Source organism: Halichoerus grypus, chromosome 6 (genome assembly GCF_964656455.1).
Source record: "Halichoerus grypus chromosome 6, mHalGry1.hap1.1, whole genome shotgun sequence".
NCBI classification, from domain to species: Eukaryota; Metazoa; Chordata; class Mammalia; order Carnivora; family Phocidae; genus Halichoerus; species Halichoerus grypus.
Genome location: NC_135717.1, coordinates 21,914,281 through 21,938,692, shown reverse-complemented (window position 1 = coordinate 21,938,692; position 24,412 = coordinate 21,914,281). Strand labels below are relative to the sequence as shown.

General features: G+C 42.9%; 1 protein-coding gene across 4 annotated transcripts in view; it reads right to left on the bottom strand.

Annotated features, from left to right (window-relative positions):
* USP31 (ubiquitin specific peptidase 31) overlaps nt 1-24,412 on the bottom strand; it is a 215,662-nt gene that overhangs the window by 130,103 nt on the left and 61,147 nt on the right. Inside the window, exon 16 of one of the 4 annotated variants that reach the window (XM_036105242.2) lies at nt 15,216-23,468. The exons of the other annotated variants lie outside the window; for them this stretch is intronic. Within the exon in view, the coding sequence (XP_035961135.2) occupies nt 21,901-23,468 (1,568 nt within the window). The 3' untranslated portion in view covers nt 15,216-21,900. Of the gene's footprint in view, nt 1-15,215; nt 23,469-24,412 lie in introns of those variants that run through there. 4 annotated transcript variants of the gene reach the window in all.

The window sequence follows — 24,412 nt, the reverse complement described above, 5'->3', positions numbered from 1 at the left end:
AATTCTCCTATCCTCTCCAACCCTTGTTGTAATCTGTCTTTTTTATTTTAGCCATTCTTATAAGTGGGAAGTGGTATGTCATTATGGGTTTGATTTGCATTTCCCTGATAACTAATGATGTTCACATTTTTTCATGTTTATTGGTCATGTGTATATCTTCTTTGGGGAACTATTTAGATTTTTTTGCCCATTCTTAAATGGAGTTATTTGTCTTTATATTTTGGGGTCGTAAGAGTTCTTTATCTATATTAGTACAAGTTCCTTATCAGAAATATGATTTGCAAAATTTATCTCCCATTCTATGGGCTATCTTTTCACTTTTCAATGATGTCCTTTAAAGCATAAAAATTTTTAATTTTGATGATGTCAATTACCTACTTTTTTCCTTCTGTATGTGTTTTTGGTACCAAGGTCACAAGGATTTACATCTGTTTTCTTCTAAGAATGTAATAATTTTAGTACTTAACATTCAGGTCTTTGATCCATTTTGAGTTAATTTTTGTGCATGGTGTGAGGCAGAAATTCAACTTCATTCTTTTGCATGCGAGATCCAGTTATCCATGCATTTGTTGAAAAGACTATACTTTCTCCCATGGGTTGTCTTGATGCCTTTGTTGAAAATTAATTGACTGTAAATCTATTTCTAGATTTTCAATTCTACTCCATTGATCCATATGTCTGTCCTTATGCCAATACCACACTGTCTTGATTATTGTAGCTTTCTAAAGTTTTAAAATCAGGAAGTGTGAGTCCTCCAACTTTGTCCTTCTCTTTCAAAATTTCTTTTTGGTTTTTCTGGGTTCCATAAATTTCCATATGATTTTGAGCAATCAACCTGTCGATTTCTGCAAAGAAGCCAGCTGAGGTTTGGATAAAGATTTCATTGAATCTGTAGATCAATTTGGGGAGTATTGCCAATCTTAACCATACTGTCTTCCAATGTACGAGCCTGTTTATTTAAATCTTGTTTAATTTCTTTCAATAATATTTTGTAGTTGTAGTGTACAAGTTCTGAATCTCTCTTGTTAAGTGTATTACTGAGTATTTTATTTTTTGATGCCCTTGGAAATGGAATTGTTTTCTTAATTTCATTTCCAGTTTGTTCATTACTAGTGTATAAAAATACAATTGATATTTGTATATTGATCTTGTATGCTGCAACCTCACTGAACTCATTAGTTCTAATCATTTTTAGTGGATTTTTTATGATTTCTACATACATGACCATGTCATCTGCACTTAAGAGATAATTTGACTTCTTCCTTCCAATCTGGATGCCTTTTATTCCATTTTCTAGCTAACTGCGCTGGCTACAACCTCCAGTACAATGTTGAATAGAAGTGGTAAGAGCAGACATCCTTCTTGTTCCTGATCTTAGGGAGAAAACATTCAGCCTTTCACCACTAAATATGATGATAGCTGTGGAAATTTCATAGATGTCCTTTATCAGGGTGAGGAAGTTCCCTACTATTCCTTGTTGAGTATTTTTATAATGCAGGGATGTTAGTGTCAAATACCTTTCTGCATCTATTGAAATGATCATGTGGCTTTTGCCTTTTAGTCTATTCACAGGGTACATTAAATTGACTTTGGATATTAAACCAACTTTGCATTGCTGGGATAAATCCTGCTTGGTCCTGGTGTGTAATCCCTCTTATATATTGCTGGATTTGGTTTAGTAATTTTTGTTGAGGATTTTTGTATTCATAGTCATGAGATACTAGTCTCTAGTGTCCTTTACTTGTGATGTCTTTAACTTGTTTGACTATCAAGATACTAGCCTCATAGAATAAATTGCAAAGTGTTCCCTCCTCCTCTGTTTTTGGAAGGGTCTGGTATTAATTCTTCTTTAAATGTTTGGTAGAAATCACCAATGACATCTCAGCCTGGACTTTTCTTTGTGGGTAGTTTTTTTGGTTTCATTTTACTAACTTAAATCTCTACTTGTTCAGTGTCTATTCAGATGTTTTACTGCTTCTTGGCTACTTTGTCTTTCTAGGAACTTGTCCATTTTGTTTAAGCTATCTAATTCCTTGGCTACAGTGTTCACAGTATTATTCCCTTATAATCCTTTTTATTTCTGTAAGGTCAGTAGTAATATTGTCAGAAGGGAAAAATTCACTGTTTCTCCTCTCAAATCTCTACTACTATTCTCAATACTTCACATCTAACACTCAAGTGTGGGAGGCTTTTCCCCACACCAAGCAGTTCTCCAGTTCTCTATAGATACCACTGAATGCCCTATAATTTCATGGCTCTGACTCTGTCTACCTGGGGTTAGCGTAGATCCCAGAGTTAAGGCTGCCCCTACCTCTCCACTTCGGACACCAACTGCAAGTCCATGTTGTTACCTGTTTTTCTGGCCAACTGGCTATAAACCAGAGGTTCCCACAACCTCTTCCTAAGGTCTGATAATTTGCTAGAATGGCTCACAGAACTCAGGAAACAGTTTACTTACTAGGTTACCAGTTTATTATAAAAGGATACAACTCAGGAATAGCCAATGGCAGAGATAGGTAGGGCAAGCTATGTGGGAAGGGGCAAGGAGCTTCCATACCCTCCTAGCACCTCTGTCTTCACCAACCAACAAGCTCTCCAAACCCTGTACTTTAAGGATTTTTATGGAGGCTTCCTTACGTAGGCATGATTGATTAAATCATTGACCATTGGTGATTAACTCAACCTCTAGTCCTCTCCTCTCTGAAAGTTGGGAGGTGAGGCTGAAATTTCCAACCCTTAAGCACAAAGGTGGTTCTCCTGGCAACTAGCACCTACTCCCTTCTTAGGGGCTTTCCCAATAACAAATTCAGGTGTGGTTGAAGGGGCTTCTTATGAATAACAAAAGACACTCCTTTCACTTTTATCACTCTTCTCACTCAGGAAATTCCAAAGGTTTTAGGAGGTCTGTGCCAAGAACTAGGATGAAGACCAAATAGGTATTTATTACCAATCACAATATTACAAATGTCCTCTTTTTCATTCTTGATTTTAGTAATTTGAGTCTTTTTTTTTTTTTTTTTGATCACTCTAGCAAAAGATTTGCCAATTTTGATGACTCATTCAAAATACCAACTTTTGGTTTTCTTGGTTTTTCTCTATTATCTTTCTAGTCTCTATTTTACTAATTTCTGCTGTAATCTTTATTATTTCCTTCTGCATGCTTTAGGTTTAGTTTGCTCTTGTCTTCCCCTAGCTAATTTTAGTATCTTTTTTATACTTAGAATTTATAAAAATCCACAAAACATCTCCAAGTGCAGAACTTTTTTTTCCCCAATTAATTCTAAGCATAAATCAGGAAGCCCCTTGGACATAAAAATTTAAGTATTCAGGTCAAGCAAATTTTCTTTTCTTTGATTATTTTTTCCCCTCCATCTACTTCATTATGTATTTCTGGAACTTCTTTTACATAAGTATTGAATAATTTGATCTAGTTTCATATCTTGTCTTTTATGATTTTTGTTTGTCTTTTTAAACCAAATTCTAGAGGAGTATCTTGATAAAGCCTTTTAATTTATTCACTTAATTATGCTATCCCATTTTTGAAATCATGCTTTGTCTCGCCAAAATTTCTTTTGCTTCTCTGAGGATACCTTTTCACAGGACCCTGCATGTGCTTCTGTCATTGCCTTGCCCCCCAAATCTCATGGTAGCAGTGCAGCTTCATGGTGTATCCCTTGTTCTGAGTCTTCAGGGTACTCCCCCTCTTTCACTTTGATGAATTCCTTCACGTGTCTAGAGATTTTTTCTTAGAAATAAGTGAAGATAGTTCAATGCCAGTAGCTGAGAGTGAGCTTCATTAACGACACCTCATGTTGATGGATTTGAGACCAAAAGAAGGAAATTCTACTTTGTTTGATCATTAGATTGTTTGTCTGACTGACCTCAGTTACAGAAAGTTGAGGTAAACATACCCCCTTGGTTTATGGCATATTATTATATTCAGTCTGTGAAAAGCCTTCATAAATAATTGAAAGTTCTTTCTCCTATTCATGCATGTATTTAGTTATTCCCCCCCCGCCCCCTCGATAACCCCCTCCCCAAGGGGCTACCTGGCAGGTACTGATCACACACAATAGCATCCCCCCTCAACCCCTACAGGTTGTGAATGCAGGCTCCAAGGCATCACTGTAGAAGCCCCGCTCCATTGAGCGCAGGACTTGTCCCTTGGATTGTTTTGTACTCACTAGTCCTTTTCCCTATCCTTTCACTGATTCCACAGATGCCATGGGGTTTAGGGAGGTTGGAGGTGGGGGAATCCTCCCATCCCTTTTTTGCAATATCTTCGCAAGGCCACAGGTTTTAAAGGGTCCCCCCTACCCCCACACTGAGCTCTCCACGGACGCCTCCTGAGGGATGCTACTTTTATTTGTAGGAGTGGCTTAGAGTTTTCTATTTGGTTTAAGTGAGGATACTTCAGTAAGATACTGGAAGAGAGAGTCAGACGCACAGCTTAAATTGTTAACTGGTTTGTAAAAATCCTTCTCTCCAGCTTATTTCTTTGCTGTCTCATCAGAGGGAAAAATCTAAGTAATAAAAACCAAAATGATACTAGAGTTCTCCTCATTTCCAGGGAAAAAAGCCACTGATGGCTAATATTGCTCTCATTTTTCTGATAGGCCTGAGCAAAGTAGAAAAATGCAAATGTGGGGTGCCTGGGTGGCTCAGATGGTTAAGCGTCTGCCTTTGGCTCAGGTCATGATCCCAGGGTCCTGGGATCGAGTCCCGCATCGGGCTCCCTGCTAGGCAGGGAGCCTCCTTCTCCCTCTGCCTCTGCCTCTCTCTCTCTCTCTCTGACTCTCATGAATAAAAAAAAAAAGAAAGAAAGAAAAATGCAAATGTTTCTCTGCGAATAATGTGGGTCAATGAAGTTATTCTGTTAATACTTTCTTTCCACTTGACTGTAAGCCACATGATGGCAAAGAGCATGTTGGTTTTGCTCAACACTCTACCCCCAGTGTCTGGCATACTGTAGCTGACACACAGTAGGCATTCAATACATACATGTTGAATGAATAAGCCAATCTTCAGCAAAAGGCTAGGTCACCAAATGGAATCTACAGAGAAAACGAAGGGCTCCATCTGGATCATGTTTTGATCTGAGAAAGAGGCACAGAGTCTGACTGCAGATCATTGCTTCCTAATGGCAGAGGGGACAAAGGGGTCAAGGAATAATGTCCCCCTGCTCTGGCAGGATTTGGAGAACAAACCAAGAACCTGAGCCAGCTGAGAGCAAACCTGAAGGTGAAACCTTTGAAGGAGCCAAAGGGGGGCGTAAAAATCACAGTTGTGATAAATGCTGTAAGTCTAGGGTGCACGGAACTCAAGAGGCGTTTGGTGGTAGAGCAGGAGGGGATGGACTTGATCAGAGTCAGGGAAGACTTCTCTGGTACTTGAGAAGAGAGTAACACAGATCACCTCGGTGGCGAAGGGAGGGGGAAATCCTCCTACTCCCCCTCCTCTTTCTACTCTTCCCTGTCCTCTTCCTAGCATTCTGGAGTGTGCCAACGTTGGTGAAAGAGGACTCATGTATTAGTTAGAGTGCAGGCTATGCTATTGAAACAAAGACTTAACAATGTGGTGACTTCAATAAAATAACAGGCTCTTCTTTTCTCTCGCACATCAGTGCAGAGCTGCGGGACTGCACTGCCCTCCCTGACATGCGGCTTTGCTTCTGCTTGCAGGGGCCACCACAGCCCAGCCAGCAGGAAGAGGAAACAGAGGAAGTGGAGGGCAACCTGCTTCCTTTCCAAAGATGTGACCCAGCAGTTACATGCATCCCTTCCCCTTACACCCTCCTGGCCAGAGTTTAGTCAGAGGACCACCCCTGCCTGCAGGGAGGCTGGGAAATGCAGCTGCTAGCAGGGTCTCGAAGAATGGAAAATGGAGGACAATTGCCACTTTGTACAGCAGAGGATGAGATCATTGACCCCGGGACATAAACTCACTTCTCAACACCTCTAAACACTTGCCTAGGTGTTGGCAGAAGTTCCTATTTCAAGGGCTAGAGCAGGAAACCCGACCAGCCCCAAACCATAGTGGATGATCTACCTCAGAGTTTCTCCAAACTCCAGACATTTTACAACTACCTTCGCAATTTTTGCCACATCTCTCATCCACATCCTGTACAAAATCATGTTGCAGGGGTGCCTGGGTGGCTCAGGCATTAGGCGTCTGCCTTCAGCTCAGCTGGGATTGAGCCCCGCATCGGGCTCCCTGCTGGGTGGGAAGCCTGCTTCTCCTTCTCCCTCTCCCACTCCCCCTGCTCATGTTCCTGCTCTCGCTATCTCTGTCAAATAAATAAATAAAATCTTTTTTAAAAAAACAAAAAACAAAAAAACAAAATCATGTTGCAGCCCTTACACCAGAGGTGCACACGCCTTGACCTTGTTATCATCCGTCCTGCACACCTCCTGAAGATTCTCTGGACTCACTCATCACCACCTGTAGAATTAACATGGAGGGAACCGTAAAAACACACTGCTACCCAGGCTTTACCTTCAACCGATCAGAGTCTCTAGGTGAGGGTTCTAGACGTCAGCAATTTTTTTAAAAAACTCCCCAGGGGATTCTAATGTGCAATGAGGGAAGAGATCCAGTGCCTGAAGATTACTACTAAACTTCCAGAGGGCAGGAAAGCTGCGTTCCTTTCTCCTTCGTAAGAAGAGAATGCCTTGCTCAGCATGGCTTGGGTCAGAGTGGTTCGTCTCAGAAACCTAACATGGCATTTATACTCATGCTGGGTGGGGAAGGGAGGCAAGAGGGACTTCTTTTTTTCAGTGGGTCAGCCAGACAGAAGAGCATGTCTATTTTCCCAAGGCCGAACGTTCAGCAAGTCAATAAGCTCCTAATTCTTGCTACACAGCTCCGGCCACATGACCTTTTTGATGTGGCTCAAGGCTAGGTCACTGAGTTCCACGGCCTTCCCCATCCACTCACCTTGGATGAAGGTCAGGGAAATAATAATCACTAACCCAATTAACACCAAGCACCAGACATTTGTCTAAATACATCTGTGACACGGAGGCACAAAAAGGTTAAAAAAATTTTTTTACCTAAAGCCACAAAAAGTTAGGAAGCGGTAAAGCTGGGACTTGAACCCAGGCAGTGTGGCCCCAGGATCCATGATTTCAGAACCGCTCCACCGGACCATCCCTGCTGCAGGAAGGAAGCGGCTCTTCCCACCCCTAGGACCACAGGTCAGAAAGAAGCCAGCACAAGATTCTGACTGAGCAAGTATTTGTGGAGCATCAAAGCGTGCAGGAAAAAGCACTAGTCTCATGGAGGTTCTGAGGTGTCAGACACTCAAACCTCCCCTCCCTGTCCTCTTGCACCCCTGTTCCCCAGGTAATCCCATCCTGGAGCTTCTCTAGCACATCTCTGCCCTGACCTGCTCTCCGAGAACCCTCCGTGGGGCTGCCTTCCTTCTGCTCCTCTGAGCCCAGGATGGCTCAGCAAAGACTGGGACACTGGTCACCCAGCTCTGACCGCAGCCACTTCTGTTCCGGACAGCACAGGCCAGACACGGGGCCCAAGCTACTGCACAGAGACAGGTTTTTTGTGCTGAGCTCCTAGGCAGGTGCTGGCTGCTGAAGCCCCATTCGCCCGACCCACAGGCTTGGGAGAAGGCGTTCAGGGAACACGAGAGTGGTTGTTAAGTAGAAATTGCCACACATGTTGCCCCTTTGTTATCCCCTTTCTGCACTGTCACTCTGACAAGCTCTGCCTGACACAGGGGCATTAATTTTTCATGCCACCCTGCCACAGACACACAAATTTGTTTAGAGCAATGATAAATGAAATGCAAATGTGACTGGGAGCCCAGTGCTGAGATGCTGAGACTACAGGTCACGTCGTGCTCCGGCCTCATCCTCCTGTCCCCACGACACCTCCAGGGGCTGCTTTACACCTGCCATAGCCCAGGGCTTCACAGAGCAAAAGGTGACTGCTGAGCAGAGGGAACACAATATTCTCGGTGGGTAGCAGCAAAGTTGATTAAGAAAAATTCACTCCCTCAATACAGTTTCTGAACTCGTGTTTATCTTCATTTGAACCATCCTGGGTAGATGTGTTTTAATTGCGAGCCACATCCATTCCTTTTCCGGGAGCAGGCAGGGCATAAATTATAAAATAAATAAATGATTAAGAAACATCTAATTATTATTAGTTTCTTACTTGAAGGTACTTCCAAGCTGCTTCTTATTAAAGTCATTCATCAAGGAGCCACCGTGCCCTTTCTGGAGGCACTGCTCCCAGGACCGGTGTAGGACTCACTGTCTCATGCAGCACGCGGTGCTTAATAAACACGGAGAATATTGATGGCCGTGAATTCCTCCCTCAGCCTAAACTCCAGCGTGATGGATTGATGCTTCCTAAATATGGCGAATATTCCTCCAGCCATTCATCAGCCCTACCACAAATACAGGTGTCAGCCCGAGCAGACATCAGCCTCTAACTGCCTCCTCCAGAGCACACATACAGAGAAAAGCCCGCATTTCCCACACAGGGACCTCATCAATTTTGCATGTGCTGCAGTCCCTTGACTTATTAAATATTTATAACAATGTCATTATTTACCAAACAAGCTACCAGGCTGTGCCCAAGGCCCCAAGAGCCAGGAGCCTGAGTGTATGGAGCAGGGATCTCCTCTCAGCGCCCTTTTGCCTCTAGAGACCCTTTTGGGTAGAGGCAATTGGGTCTAGCAGACAGGTTTCTCTGTCTTCCTTCAAAAATGCGTCTGTAAGGTCTCTCCAGGTTTTGGAGAGGGAACAACGGGGCCAGAGGTGCATCATCCTCGGGGAGACCAAAGCACAGTGAAGCTTAAGGGTGTCGCAGAGCTGGGACCCTCCCACCAGGGACCCACGTTTGCCATTCTGCCATCCTTGCCAAGATGTCCTCACTGTTCCTCTGATCCACTCTCTAAGTCATTCTCTTCTCTGATTCCACAATCAAGAGCTCTAATGCTTCCACGTAATGGCCCATTATGTCTCTAGGCAAGAGACAAACTCATTCACTCCACAAAGATTTATTGAGACTTACAAACATTTAGTTGCAAGGCACGGCCTCAGGTGCTGGGCTGTCTCGCCAAACTCACTCCCCGGTCTTCTCTGCCAGACCACACCCTTCTACCCTCCAAAACACTGGCAGGAAATGTCAGATACTTCCTTCGATTTTCTTGCAACTTGGTCATAAGCAGGTGACCAAGATCCTGGTCAACAAGAGGGAAGAACTTTTAGAGGAGGCTGGGGATGGTCTCTGGGAAATACTCTCTTACTGGTCGAGAGACCTAGGGAGAGACAGGTCCTGCATTCTTCAGCTGGACATTTTCAAGTTTACGCAACTGTGGCAGCCACTGAAGGCCAACTCTGGGGACAAAGGCTACCGTGGCAGACAGAACCATGGTCCTCATGACACTGATGAGGTGCTGATCCAACCCCTGCTCCTGTTCTGCTTCTGGATTTCTTATGAAATCAGGTTATTAAAATGTCTTTTTTTTGCCATTAGACCACAGTAATAAAAACTGTCACAGGCAAGATCCACTGATGGATCCTAAAATTTGAGGAGTTGGCCAAAGTCTGAGGAGATATTTGCATGGTCTAATAGTATCTCTCCCAAGACATTTATTAAGTACAAAGGGAAAAACAGTAATTTTATAGTGGAGAAACCCAAAAACATCACCTTAACCAAATGACCAAGATTCTGATATCACCAGTAACAGGACATATCAATATCATGTACTCCCTATGCACTGAGAAGGGCATATTGCTTTTGTGATATTCTTGCCAAAAAATGCAAAACCTCAATCTAATTGGGACAATGCATGAGATAAACCCAAACAAAAGGACATTCTACATAACTGGCCAGTGCTCTTCAAAACTGTCAAGGTCAGGGCGCCTGGGTGGCTCAGTTGGTTAAGCAACTGCCTTCGGCTCAGGTCATGATCCTGGAGTCCTGGGATCGAGTCCCGCATCGGGCTCCCTGCTCGGCAGGGAGTCTGCTTCTCCCTCTGACCCTCCCCCCTCTCATGCTCTCTGTCTCTCATTCTCTCTCTCTCAAATAAATAAATAAAAATCTTTAAAAAAAAAAAAAAACTGTCAAGGTCAAAAAAGACTAAGCCCTGTCACAGATTGGAGGAACTAAGGAGACATGACAATTAAATGCACTGTAGGACCTAAGACTGGACAGATGTGGAAAAACTCGTGAAATCCAGATAAAGTCTGTAGTTTAGTTAATGGTATTGTACCAAGGCTAGTTTCTGGTTTTGAACATTGTATTACGGTTACACAATATGCTGATATTCAGGGAAGCTGAGTGAAGAATATATGGGAATTAGCTGAACGATTTTTTGCAACTTTTCTCTGAGTCTAAAATTATTATTACTTTTTAGTTTCAAAAAAAAAAAATTGAGCCAAGGAGGTTCTCCTAAACTCTGTTACCAAAAAGCAGAAATTTCCTCACTTCTGGAATTTGCTATAATTACTCAGAGATTACAAAGAAAAGGACTTTATACAATCTAGATTCTCCTTCTAGTAACTGCATGGCTAAATACAATTCCATATGTTGATTATTTAATTCCCTTATTTACTATCATATAGGGAATTGGGAGTAATAATGCGAAAAAACACAAGCCTTGTAGTATTAGGCCTAATTCACATCCAAGACCTATTACTCATTACCTGTGTGATCTTGGGTAAGTCATTTACTCTCTCTGAGCCTCAGTCTATATATGCATAAAATGGAAATAAGACCCTCCAGTCAAGGCACTAAGAGGTGGCTTCTGTGCCTGAAAGTGAGGAAAGGATGATATAAAATGGGGTTGGAGAAGAGGACAGATTTAGGACCTACTTGGGTAAGTGGATCTGGACAGGGCTTGTGAATGGATCTGATGTAAGGATGGGGGTTGAGGGAAAGACCAGAGTCAAGGATGGATCCCTGGTCTGGACTGAGCACCAAGGATGGATGGTGACGCCAATTACTGAGTCCTAAAACGGGCTGGGAAGATGGGGAGGCAGCAACATTTAAAGACATAATGGCTAAAAAAGTTTCCAGGTCAGATTCATAAAGTACAGGATAAAAACACATTTAAAAATGAAACCAGTGAAAAACAAAGAGAAGCATCTTCAAAGCATTTAGGAAAAAAAACAACCCAGCAATACACCTTCAAAGGAACAACCATGAGATTAATAACTGACTTATCAACAGAAATAATAATGGCAAAAGACCACGGAATGAAAAGGAAAGAAAATAACTTGCAACCTAGAATTCTATTCCCAGTGAAAATACCCTCCAAAAGGAAAGGCAAAATAAAGACCTTTTCAATCAAACAGAAGCTAAGAGAGTGCATCATTAGCACAGGCTGAAAAAAAAAGAAAGACTGAAAGGAATTCTTCAGGCAGAAGGAAAAGGATTGCAGGAGACACACTGGAACACCAGAGGGGAAGACAAGAAACCGAAGGTGAACGTACTGGTACATCTAAATGGACACTGGCTTTCAACATTCGTAATCATCTTAGTTACATGTGTTATGTATCCATACATGTTAAATACACACGGAATTGGAATGCACAGCAACCAGTAACAAATGGTGGAAAGGGTAAAACGGGAATCAAAGTGTTCTAAGACCCTGAAGGGGCAAAAATTACTAAGTTTTCTTAGACTCTTTTGAATCAGGAATGCATGCTGATACCATAAGGACAGCCACTAAAAAAAGAGTAAGAGGATGAATAATAAGCTAATAGAGGTAAAAAACTGGAATTTAAAAAATGCTTGACTGATCTAAAACAAAGACAAGAAAGAAGAGAAAAAGAAACATAGAATAGGTGGGACAAATATCAAAAGAATAGTAAGATGGGAGATAAAATCAAATACACTTGTAATTAATGCAATGTATTAAGTGTAAACAAACCAACCACCCCAATTAAGCCTCCCAATGATCATGCAGACATTATCAGCCACATTTTACAGGTGAAGAATTTGAGGTACAGAGAAGTTAAGTAATCTGCCAAAGGCTGTCCAGCTAGGAAGTCACAGTACCAGAATTTGAACCAGCAGCCCACCTCTGGGACCTGAGCACGTCACCCCTCCAGGAGCTCCCCCTCCTCTCTGTCCACCCAACACTATTTTAGGTCAGCATTCCACAGACTGCACCTAGATTCCTGCAGCAAGCTCCTAACCAGGGCTCACTGGTGCCACACTGTTGCCATGGTGACCATGCTAAGGCACAAACTGGATCTCATCTCTCTCCTAAATTAAAATTTCTTCCTGGATTCTCATTTACTTCAGGACAGACCTAAGTCATGAAAGGTCCTTCAGACGAGGCCTCTGCTGGCCTCCCTTCTCCCTCCATCTACTGCTTCCTGCCTTCCTGCCCTACATTCCAGGAAAGTTTGATTCCTGCCCTACCTTCCAGGAAACTTTGATTCCTGGGGTTTCCAGAAAGTACCAGCAGCTTCCCCAGTCAGGAAGGTATGAGCTTTGCTCCAATGGCCCCTCCTCTGTAAAGCTCCCATGAGGGTCAGCCCCTCTCTCCATCCCTATTGCTATGATTAGGAATGGCACTATTCCCTGGGCCCTTTCTCTATGCCAGGCACTGTGCCGGACGACGCATAATGGGCATCCTTCCTATTTAACCCTCACAACTCCATGACGAAAGTACTGTTCTTCATCTTCTAGATAGGAAGGGGACTCAGAATGGTAAGTGGATTACTCAAGCAAATCCACTAATTCAGGTAGTCAATTTTTACTAAGTACTAATAGGCTTGGCACTCTCTGAGGTACCGGGAAAGAGCAGTGAACAGAACAGGTAAACAAGCTGTAGAAGTGAGCTTATGTACCCTGTCTGCACACAGACTCTATGCTGCACACATATTGCATCCAGACTATGTACTGCGTACGTACTGCTTATCGACTGAGGTAGCATCTATACTACTGCATATAGACCGACTATACTGCATATATTCTATGTTGCATATACACTGCAGATAGACTGATGTTGCACGTATATTGTAGATTATGTTGCATACAGACTGTGGTAGTTGGTGACAAGTTACATGAAGAATATAATAAGGTAGGAAAGGGGGAGAACATGAAGCAGGTTGCAGTGTTTTAAAAGGGTGGTCAGGGAAGGCCTCACTGAGACGGTGACATCTGAGTAAAGACATGAAGGAGATGACAGGATGGGCCATGTGGGTACCTTGGAGACAAGCCTCCTAGGCAGAATTCCGGGAAGTGTGCTGGAAGAGGGATGGGAACGTGGTGATGCCTTGAGGGAAGAGCAATGAGTAAATGGCACGGCAGTGAGCACCAAAATGTTAATGATCTATCAACCAACTTGACACCGGCTAGACCGTGAGCTCCTCGGACATGGTCATACCCCCAGCATTCTGGCAGACAGGAAGCACTGCAAAACAAAAGAATCTGGACTTCGATCTTGAGTGCAACAGTAAAGGGACACTTTCTCCACCACAACCTTTGTGGATTGGGAACCCTGAAGCTGGCGCCACCCGTCCTCAGCCACACAGCAGCATCCCCACATGTGCCTTCCTCTTCCCACTCTCTGAAGGGATGATGAATCTGACGCCATCCGAGTCTCGGAAACTGGGTCTGTATACTGTGGGCCTCTGTGGATTTTTCTGAAGCAAAGGAAAGGCGCAGGAGAGCCTGCCAGTGGCGGGGAGGCCTGATTCTGACTACAACCCTGGTTTCACTCACAACACCTTCCCACTTTAAGAAAAACCGAGCTGTAATAAATACAAAGAACGAGTCAGATTAACATCACAGCCCTGAACTCTTGAAGAAATAAGGTGCAAGGCCATCAGGCTATATGGCATGATACAAAAACCTATCACTCTAGGAGAGAGCCCTTGTCCTTTCTGTGTGTAGCCAATGTTGACAGGGGGTGAGAAACATGGCTAAGACCAGACCAAATCAAGACTGAAATCCAGAGGGTTCTACATGAGGTAGACCCAACCGACCCGGAGAGGTGAGATCTACCAATGACCAGCGTGGAGATGCTTCAGACTCAGAACAGGGCCGCAAAAAGGAAAACCAAAACCACCACCTGGGAGAACTTAGCAGCGGGCCTCAGAAAGAGAAAGGGGACACTGAGGTTGGGGAACAGGCCGAAGCCTCATCCTATGGAGTTATAGTGGCCTAGAATCATTCCCTGGGCCCAGAGGAACATGTGGTCCAGGGGCTTTATCATGCCCCTGCTTTCTCCAGGAAGACTGACAGAGGACAGAATGGTGTACAGGGAGATACTGATCATTCAAATATTTGAAAATAATCTTCCAAATTCTATGGAGACAGACAAAATGATCGTAAATATCTATATGACTATTAAGTCTATGTACTTTATGACACGCAAATACTTTCAGGCATAATGAAGTCTCTTGAATAATCAGTGTACTACATGGTTAAACTCTTTATGGAAACTAAAACAAAACTTCACTATTTAAAATTAGAGAGGTTTGTAAGTGCTGTACCTCAGTTTTAGGGCATGTGGTTCACACCTGTCCTTGGTTAGGAACCGTTTCCCTGCCCTAATCCTAAACCATCCTGCTGAGCTTTAGAAAACAAGACCTGCTCTATGACCTGCAGTTAATAGTTTCCAGGAAAAACGATGGCTGGTGGTACTCATCTAAACTGAAACCCCTGCTTCGCTGAAAATGCACTCAACTCATAATGAATAAGCATGTCAACAGAGAGGCGAAGAACACACTAGACTTTTAAATTACATTTGACGATGGTGATCTTTGGTGCCCCCAAGTGGTCGTAAGTAATGTGACATCCTCGACAGGGAGTCCTATCCTGAGAGGTGGTAAAGACTGGGAAAAATTTTTTCAGAACATATGGTTAAAAACGAGGATATCTGTGGCAAGAGAGTGCCCAGAAAAGAACGGCTCCTTTGCGGGAACTGAGCCAGACTGTGAGTTCTTGCCCAGCTCCAGGGCCCAGGACACACTACCTCTTAGAGAAAGTGGAATAATCCCTGATTGTGAAAATTAAAATAAGCATAGATGTGATTTTTTTTTGTTTTAAAATTTTACATATAGAGTACCTGTCTGTATTCTTCTGTAACTTGCTTTTTTCACTTCACACTATGGTTTTAAACTATTTTGTAGAGATCAGTGTGGTACAAAGATAATTCCTGCTTCATTTCCAAGGCTACTCAACACCAAAAAGACACAGGTTGGCAAGGGGAGAAAGAGGAATATGGCTTAAGGAGGGCATCATGTAATAAATTTATTATATTTTGTTACAGTTTCCACTTTTCTCTTAATTCCAACTGTATACTATATAATCAACTGCTGTTCCAGAAATAAAACGTTTTAAACATAAAAATATAAATTTTGCTTCTTAAAAGTGCATACACCTTGAATAATAAAACATACAAATAAATAACAGAAGTCAGTGACACAACTCATGCACTTGTTTCTAAAATAATTTAAAATGTATGGTACACTTTTCTTCCAGCCTCGAGGAAAGACATCCTGCCTTCCGTATTACTGTACAACTAAAGAAGAAAATGGTAGAGAAATCACTATGAATGGTGCATGAACAATATCAAGGCATTCTGTGTACAGTGACAGGGACATGCAGCTTTTAAGACAACTACAGAAATTCCAGTGTAAAACTGAAGCATTCAGGGAAGAAACTGCTTTTGTAATGGGGCTTGAATTCGATTTTAACCAGTGGTGAGAGGCACAGTTGGTGAGCAAACTGACAGGGAACACAGATGCACATTTGAAAGGCCGACAGAGAGAACTTGAGCTTCAGAGAACACTGGAATTGCCTTCCCATCTGGTACGAGGATGCCGCACCACTTAGAATAGCACCTATAGGCAACTTCACACTGCAAATTCACCACCACAACAGGCCATTCTGCTTCGAGGGGCTTTTCTACAGGGGGATTTCCAACTTGGATTTTTACTTAAATCTTCATTCCTTGAAATGTTGAAAACACCAGGTAAGTTGTGTTTCTTTTTTTTTTTTTTTGTAGGTAGCATCATGCTCAACAGGATGAAACCACCTGAGAAACACAGCAGACTACTTTGAAGTTGTTTTAAGTGCCTTCAGCTCACCACAGATTAAAACTAGATTTCATTTGCCTCCATAGGTAACATATACTGCCAAATTTTTGGATGAGTATTATTTGATATTTTGTAATTACATGAAAAAACACGGAGGGTTACCAAAAAAAAAAAAAAAGACTCCAAATAAAATGTCTCACATTCATTTTTAAACTAAAAATAACTCCTAAAATTACACTGCGGATAAGTAGAGAATGAGCTAACTAGGAAATTAGGTTAGGTGGCAGCCTGGAGTTTGCTATTGTAATTACTACAAAGATAGTCATTCTATCAAAATCAGGAACAGGTTTTCCAAGGCCACAAAGGCTTTACTTCAGCATTTTCTAACTCAGAGTGACTTCCCAACTCCCCTGTTGGTCTGGCCCTGTGGTGGCATCCAGGGAAAAGGCTCTGGGAAGGATGCACACCCCACAGGGGACTCTGTCTGCTCCAGCAAACTGAAGACCACTGAATCCCAATCGACTGGCAAGTGTTGGGCCACCCACCAAAGGCTCCAAGCACCCAAATAGGGTCTCAAATCAGAAAGGCTCCCTTATTTCAAACAGGATGTTAATATCAGTGGTTCTCTTTTTTTTTTTTTCTTTCCTCTCCAACAAAACAGAGTCTGAGTCATTCCTGAATGCTTCACATGGCATTGATTCTCACCATAGGGATGGTGTAGCACAGTGGTTCTCAATTCTGACCGCAAATTAGAAACCCCCATGAGCTTTAAAATGTATGGCAATTCCTGGGACCTGCCCCTACACTAGTTAGATCAAAAGCTTGGGAGTGGGACCCAGGCATTAGTAAAAGTTCTCTAGATGATGCTAGTGAATGCTGAGTATCAGAATCTCAGACAAGTCATTCAGAAGAGGCTTAACAGAATCTTGGTGAGAGTACATGTATGAGATTTGAAAAAAGGCTCACAAGCCTGCAGTGGATCTCCCTTCCCTCCAAAATTGGGAAACACCTGTTTTAAATGCTTATGAGATGGATCTAGAACCTAATCCACTATAGAATGCTACCATAAATTCCACGAGCTTAGTCTTATTGTGACCAGTGGTTGGGAAGCTCCAAAGCTTTCCAAAACAGCTCTAAGTCTCTACAAAAGCATTTTAAAATTGTTAGCACTATTAGAAGCCACATTCTCTCCCTGTGACCACGATAGAACCCTAGGAGATATAAAAAATTAAAATCTATAGAAAATGGCAGGTTATTTTTAGAACAAAATACTTTAGGAAAAGTGTTCAGGCTAAACACAGTATATAAACCCATGTGTGTTCAACATATCCAATTCCACTCCTGCTTGCAAAATACTTATTTTACATACAATCTTGCCAACGATCAAAAAACAAAACAAAACAGCAAAGAGAAACATGTGCAAAGCAAAACAAGAAAACATATTCAGGCTCTTCAGTACTGATGATAAAGCCACATGTAAAAAATTACAAATTCAAAAATAGAGCTCCATAATCCAAGAATTGCCTTTTTTAAAATTTACATTTAGGGTAGTCTACATTTTATTAGTTGTTTGCATAGGTGGTAAGAACATGCTTTCTGGGTTATATGGAGGCCAAGCAAAACTGTTGTCATTACTTGGGGGAAAAAATGACTGGTCATGCTCAAATTGCAGCTGCAAAACGAACACTTTGAGAGTTGATCAAAAGGCAGTGTGAAACACTAAGTGTTCATTTAAAGAAAGCACAGGATTTCCCCTCAAAAAATGTAGTCAGGTTTAACACAGTAATGTATCCTTTACGAACATGAAGACAGTCAGCACGGTAGCAGCTGCTTTCTGTTTATGATATAGGCACTGGTTTGTCAGCAAACTTTGCTCTTCTCAATTCCAAATAATACAAGTTCAACACGCCTCACAGAATATGTGTTTTATTGAAACTGTGCTTATGATTTGCATACTATCTCAAAAATCCAACCCAGAAACACTAATTATCTTGGCATCCAATAAATCCAATAACCTACGTAGGAAACAACAACTTCAGCTCTTCGGTAATTTGTCAGAATGAAATGTAACGTCAGATGTCAATCTATTTTTAAAAAAACATGTTTATTTGAAATAAGTGAGCTTTGTTCACAGCTCATCTCTGCTCCATTTTTCCTAAAGGCTGACACTACTGCTTCCTGGACAAACTGTCCCTAGTTTTTTCCATGATAGTTACTTTAGAGGGATGGCAATTTGTCCCCCTCCCCCAACCCCCACATCTATTTCATACACACGTGGATGACCAAATTCTAATGGAAAGTGACTTCGTAATGGATTTTCAACCCCTAAGTAGTAGAGACAGCTCAGTCTGAAAAAGTGGATGTAAGAGTAAAATGTCTCCGAAGATGAAGAAGGGCACTTTTGGTTTCCGGAACAGGAGAGACTTGCTCAAGAGGACCACAGGCCTTGACTGGTTCACCAGAATCCATCTGCTCTCTGTTTGGGGGGGGACCGTCACCCCATTTAGGGTATCACTGGCATCCCCTGGCTCATCGGCTGGGCTCCCAGGGCTCCTCGGCTACAGCGAATTCCTGACGCTTTCCGCTTGCCTTTACAAGCAAAGCAGGCCCTCAACGAATGCTTGCAGAATGAATGAATGAATGAGGAAAGAATGATTACAAGGATTTAGGGCAGCTTCATCAAGAATTACAATATTTTACCAGACCACAAATACTCCCACATCCATTTCTATTGGCCCAGCAAGGTATTACTTCCTTTCAGTTAGGCTGCTTTTAGGATGGGAAAACACAAGGGCTGGGAGGTGATCTTGAGATGACATGAGCTTAACAGTTTCGTTGTGGTTCCACATTATACAAGGGATTACAAAGGCAAGGTGTAGGGCCATCTGAAGGAATGACATAGCCTCAGTGCACTGGATGTTCACAGGAAAAGAAATCAAAAATAAAAAGTTTTTTAAAAGCAAAAAACATTAAGGAGCCACACTCCTGTCAGGGATTACTCTGTGCCTACCAGGAAATGACTGCTCTAATCAGGCCCACCTGGTTGCCAACCAGAAACTCAGGCCCACCATCCTTGGCAGATCATTTTTAACCCCAAAGCACAGATATGCTCAATGTGCCAAACATCACTGGGAAAATAAAAAACAAAACAAACATCAAGTCCCTAACCTACTGAACAACTGAATTGAACCAAGTAATAATTTTCCCATAAGATCTTTCACACCTCAAAGAGCACCTTCAAACTTTTGGGCAAATAACCTTTTCTGTGACTTAAAGGTTGTACCTAGTAGATATGGATGAGATTTTCATTGTTTACCAAGCACAGAAATGGAACAGCTTAAAGAAGCCTAGACAATGCCATTATACTTCCTGATTTTTTTTCATTTAAATCTGAAAAAAAAAAAAAAAAAAACAGACTAAACTCCATAGACATATTATTTACAGATACTGAAATTTTATTTCTAGGTCCCATGGAAAATTAAAGAAATTTGTAGAGTTGTTTTTTTGTTTGCTTGTTTTTGTTTTGTTTTTTTTGAAAACACTAGATATAATGGAAAATCCATTCCTGGAGGACTTGAGAATAAAAATATTTGCCACTGTGAAAGTTAAACTAGATCCTACTTATGCTTAACTGGTAACAGCCCCAGAAAAAGGTGTTATTAAAAACCTTTATGTAGTCAAACTATAATTCTAAGGCTGTTTCAGAGCTTCAGATAGGAGATTTCAAATGAGATTTACCTATTTCAAAGAAAGACAAGAGGCTCAAATCAGACAAACATTCAATTCCTGATACTGATGATCCCATACTTGGTGCATCCTTTCCAGGAAATAAAAGTGACACAGAAAAACCAGCGGTGGCTAAACACTGATGGGGCTGTCAGTGTGCCCGTGGAAGCAGTGACCACACTGAGCGCAGCCAGTCTTGGACAGTCACACTACAGTAGAGGAGAGGAACGCTGCTTTGGGAGACCAGAAGCCCATGCAGTGCAACAGCGATACCTAGTGAAGGGGTGAGTACAGGACCGAGTGCACCGGGCAACAGGCTCACGTTCAATGAACTTCATGGAGCACTATGGTAACTTTCACAAGGCTGAGTAGCCAAGTCTTAAAAATTGCAAGGGTCTAAAATGCCAGCTACCCTCAACATAAATGGCCTCCAGACTTGCAAGTTACCTGCTAATGCTCAAAGTAGCAGCAAAATAAAGTTAGAAACCTATTGGAAATATTTCCCAAGAGGTATTCATGGGGGCGGGGGGGAACAGGAGAAAAAAAAAGGCAGTGCAGAATTCATAGCTATGCATGTGTACATGTTCTAATTACTTCACACACAGCAATACTGAAAAGGGAGGTTATAAATGGATCTGTGCACCAAGAGTTCAGGAAGAACTGGAAGGGTTTATAATTTTTTTAAAAGTTAATATTTAAAAGCATATAAACTTAGCATGCTATATTTCATGGCAAAGTGACAAATGCTATTCAAAGAGAATCAGGACCATGACTCTCTTGACATTTTAAAAAAAATAGAAAAAGAAAAAAAAAAAAGCTAAAAATTGCCAGGATACCTCCAGAAAGCTTGAAGAATTATGTATCTTGCTTATCTGTAAGATTTTTGTGAGGTTCCCTGGTTTTCTAAACAAGAAATGCAATTTGCACTGACAATGCCAGATGGAACATGCTCCAATCCTGCTTCTGAGTCCTGGGTAAGAGATTAAGTCTTAAGCACAAAGAAGAAATAAATGACTTACTGAAAAGCAGTCTACAACTGAGACTGACAGGGAGCATCAGAAGCGCACACATAATACTTTGTCACACGTTGCTTCAACACACCATCAACTGACTTTTGGCATTAGGCAACTTCTTTCCTCTCCAAGTTACAAGAAACATGGGCATGCGCACACAGGGCAACACGGAGCTTTCAGCTTCTAACATAGGAAAAAGCAACACCAGAGAAGGAAAATGGTACAGATTCATGCATCCAGTTCAGAATCCATTTTTTTCCGGAAATCTTTCAAAGATGTCAACTGCTCTACATTTCAAAATCCCATGGCCATAGCTAGCGAATTTAGAAGGAAAACAAAATTAATCAGTGACTGGCTCTCTGGCTGTCCAATTTGCCACCCCTTAGGACATATCCTAAGAATCAAGACAGCTTATGGTACACACATCTTTGCAGACATGAAGCTATGAAAGACTTCATTTCTACCTCTAGAAATTTCTATCTGTGGCAGTTGGAGAAATGACAGTCACTCACAGGCCACCTTCTTCATTGTGCATCCACCCTAGACTAGCTGAGTATATACCTGAGAAACATTAGTGTTAAAATATTGCCCTTTGCAGAGACTGGTAGATGGGGCCAAAGTGCAGAAAGCAACAGTCTTCTCTCGGTTTGTTTCACTGTTAGCGTCACAGTTTTTAGAGCTCCTGGTGCCACATGACAATTAGCTGTGAGGACAAATCCTGCTCAGATGAAACCCAAGTCAAATAACCGGTCCTTCCACAGCACACACTAATGACAGCTTAACTGGCTCACAGGTTTCCAAACCCTAGTATCCAACAAAAGTCATTAGAGTTCTCTAGAAAGAAATATGTACAATTGCTAAAGGGACCACCCAGGGTCTCGTCTACAATTATTCCAGTTAGCTTGGTATCAATGCTTTGCCTATGGCTGTTATTTGGTTCAATGGCAGAATAAGGCGACGCTTTTGACAATTTGCAGTTGAATTCTACACACACACACGCGCACACACACGCACACACACTAGGCACATGACCCAAAACATACAAAACAAAAGCACAGAGGGCTTTGGTGGGAGGGAAGGGGTTCTAAATAAATAAACATCTTTACAGATAAAACACTTGGATTGCAGAAACATCACTGAGGTTTTTGAGAAGGCCGTGCAGAGGTTTGCATGCTAGAAGAGAACTGTTTTGAGGATTTCGCAGCAGACTGCCTGCCACCAGATGGGGGCACTCCAGAATCTAGCTGGGAAGACTTGGATTTGCGAGTGGACAGCAGGGAATGTTTAGCAGAAGCAGGGTCCTTGGAGACAAGCTGCTCTTTTCCAACTGCACTTGCACTTGGCTGCTGGAAACCTGGAGGCTGGTAGCCTTTCTCTGCCTTCTCATCCCCAGCATTCTTACCAGCCGACTTGACAGAGCTCCCACCGGCCTTCTTGGAGAGCAAGGTTGTTTTGCCAAGGTCAGTCGACCGCCGGGTTTCCTTCTGTCTCAAGGCTGACTTGAAGAAGGATAGCCCCTTGTCCTCCGACTTGCTGTCCCTCTTCAGACCAGCCTTCATGTTTGTGTTGGGGGAACGCAGGCTGGCCATGGAGGAGCTCCTGACGTGCTTTCCGTCCCCTCGGCCCTCCCCCGCCCTGGCCTGGTTCACCCGAGGGGAGTTGGGTTTAGAACTGGAGGTGACGCTGGCTCTGTCCGAAGCCAGGCTTTGCCTGGAGCCCTCTCTACTCAAGCTCCGGTCTGAAGTCCTGCTCTTCCCAGGAGGGAACGGACCCCTTGCAGCAGAGCCCGAGGCTTTTTTGGCAGATGTGGAGGAAGCAGTATAGGTGAGGGAGGAAGATGATTTCTGTTTCTGGGGTGAAGGAGATGACACGGAGTCCTGGGGTTTGGGGGAGGACTCCTTTCTGGGCTGGCCAGAGGCAGGGGAGGAATGCCGTCCACTGGCCCTGGAAGAAGAATCTGCTTTGCTTCGGGAGCGGGAGGGCTTTATAGAAACTTTTACAGGAACAGGAGAAGAAGGAGATGTACTTGAAAGAGATGATTCCTGGCTTGCCAAGACTGGTCTCCCCTTCCGCAAGCCTCTATCTGGCTCAGAAGCGCCTCTGGAGCTGGGGGATCTCCTGGCTGTGCTGTCTGATTTCTTCGTGAGGGAGCCCGGGTGGCTGGTGGGCTTCACCTCTTTGACTGGAGAGCTGTCTACAGAATCGCTCTGATCCACATAAGCAATCTGGTTATTGTTATCAAATGGATCAGAGATTGGGGGCACACGATCCCCTTGTGCTGAGTTTTTGCTCTGTGTGTCTACAACACTGGAGTTCAATTTGCGGGTGTCTGATTCATCTCTGAACACACCTTCCATGACAGCCAGAGGGGCCCGACCCACAGCCTTGTGCTCACGTCGGCTGTGACTATCACTTGGTTCCTGGTAACTGCTGGCAAGGTTCCTCAAGCTGCCAAAGCAAGAGATGGAGACCTTGTCGTCCACTGCCTCCCCGATCTTCTCCAAGGTGGAGGCAGAGGTGTGGATTGGAGAGTCCCCTGAGAACCGGGAGGGAGAACTGGAGCGCATCTGCAGCTTGGCGGACAAGGACCAAGAAGGTCTAATGCAATTGTCGTTAACGGCCAAGGGGCTGGTGACAGAAGATCTGGATGACAAGCTCTGACGCTGGACACTTCTCACGAATGGTCGAGTTGAGAAACCTCCTGAATGCAGCAGAGAGAATAGCATTAAGCTAAACCGAAAACATGTCCCAGCAACACCTTAAGATATTGAAGATGGAAGGAAGGCAAGCCTGGTGGAATGACAGGAGCGTGACTTTCAGAGCCAGCATGTCTGGGGTCATAAGAGCAGCCACGTGACTTCAACTTTTCTGAGCTCAGTTCTCCTATCTATAAAATAGGGACATTCTAACTCAGGGATCGGCAAACTCTTTACTTCTTGCTGTACGTCGGGGGTCAAGAGACTTAACAGCCCAGGCAGTTAATACTCTAGGCTTTGTGGGCCAAATACTCAACTCTGTCACTGCAGCATGAAAGCCACCACAGAAGACACATAGACAAACGGGTGTGGCTGTGTTCCAATAAAACCTTATTTACAAATAAAGGCAGGGGCCATATTTGGCCCATAGGCTGTCTGCTCTAACTCACAGGACTACTATAAGAACTAGATAAAATCCTGAAAGTCCTATGCCCACCTGGCATTTCACAGACGCTCAGTAAATGTGAGCTGCTGATCCAGCTTCTTCATCTAACTAAGGAGAACCAGGGCCCACAGAAGTCAAGTCGTTGCTCAAGATCACACAGAATCAGAGGCAGAGCTAACACCAGAACCACAAACCCTTGCCCCCGACTCAATGCCACATGGAGCCTGGCTTGTAATTATTGACTATAACAGCAGACCGGTGGAAAGAACCACAGACAATACACTCCTATCCTGAGTGACTTCAAACTTCTAAAGGCAATATCCATAATTAGAATAATATACTCCTGAGTCATCTCCAACTTCCAAAGAAAAAGTTCATAATTAGAACTACATACTTCTATTTTGAGTGCCTTAATACTTCCTTCCAAAGAAAATATTCTAAATTAAATTTCATATATACTTGGTACTGTAGCTGTGGTATTTATAAAACCATCCAGATAAGATC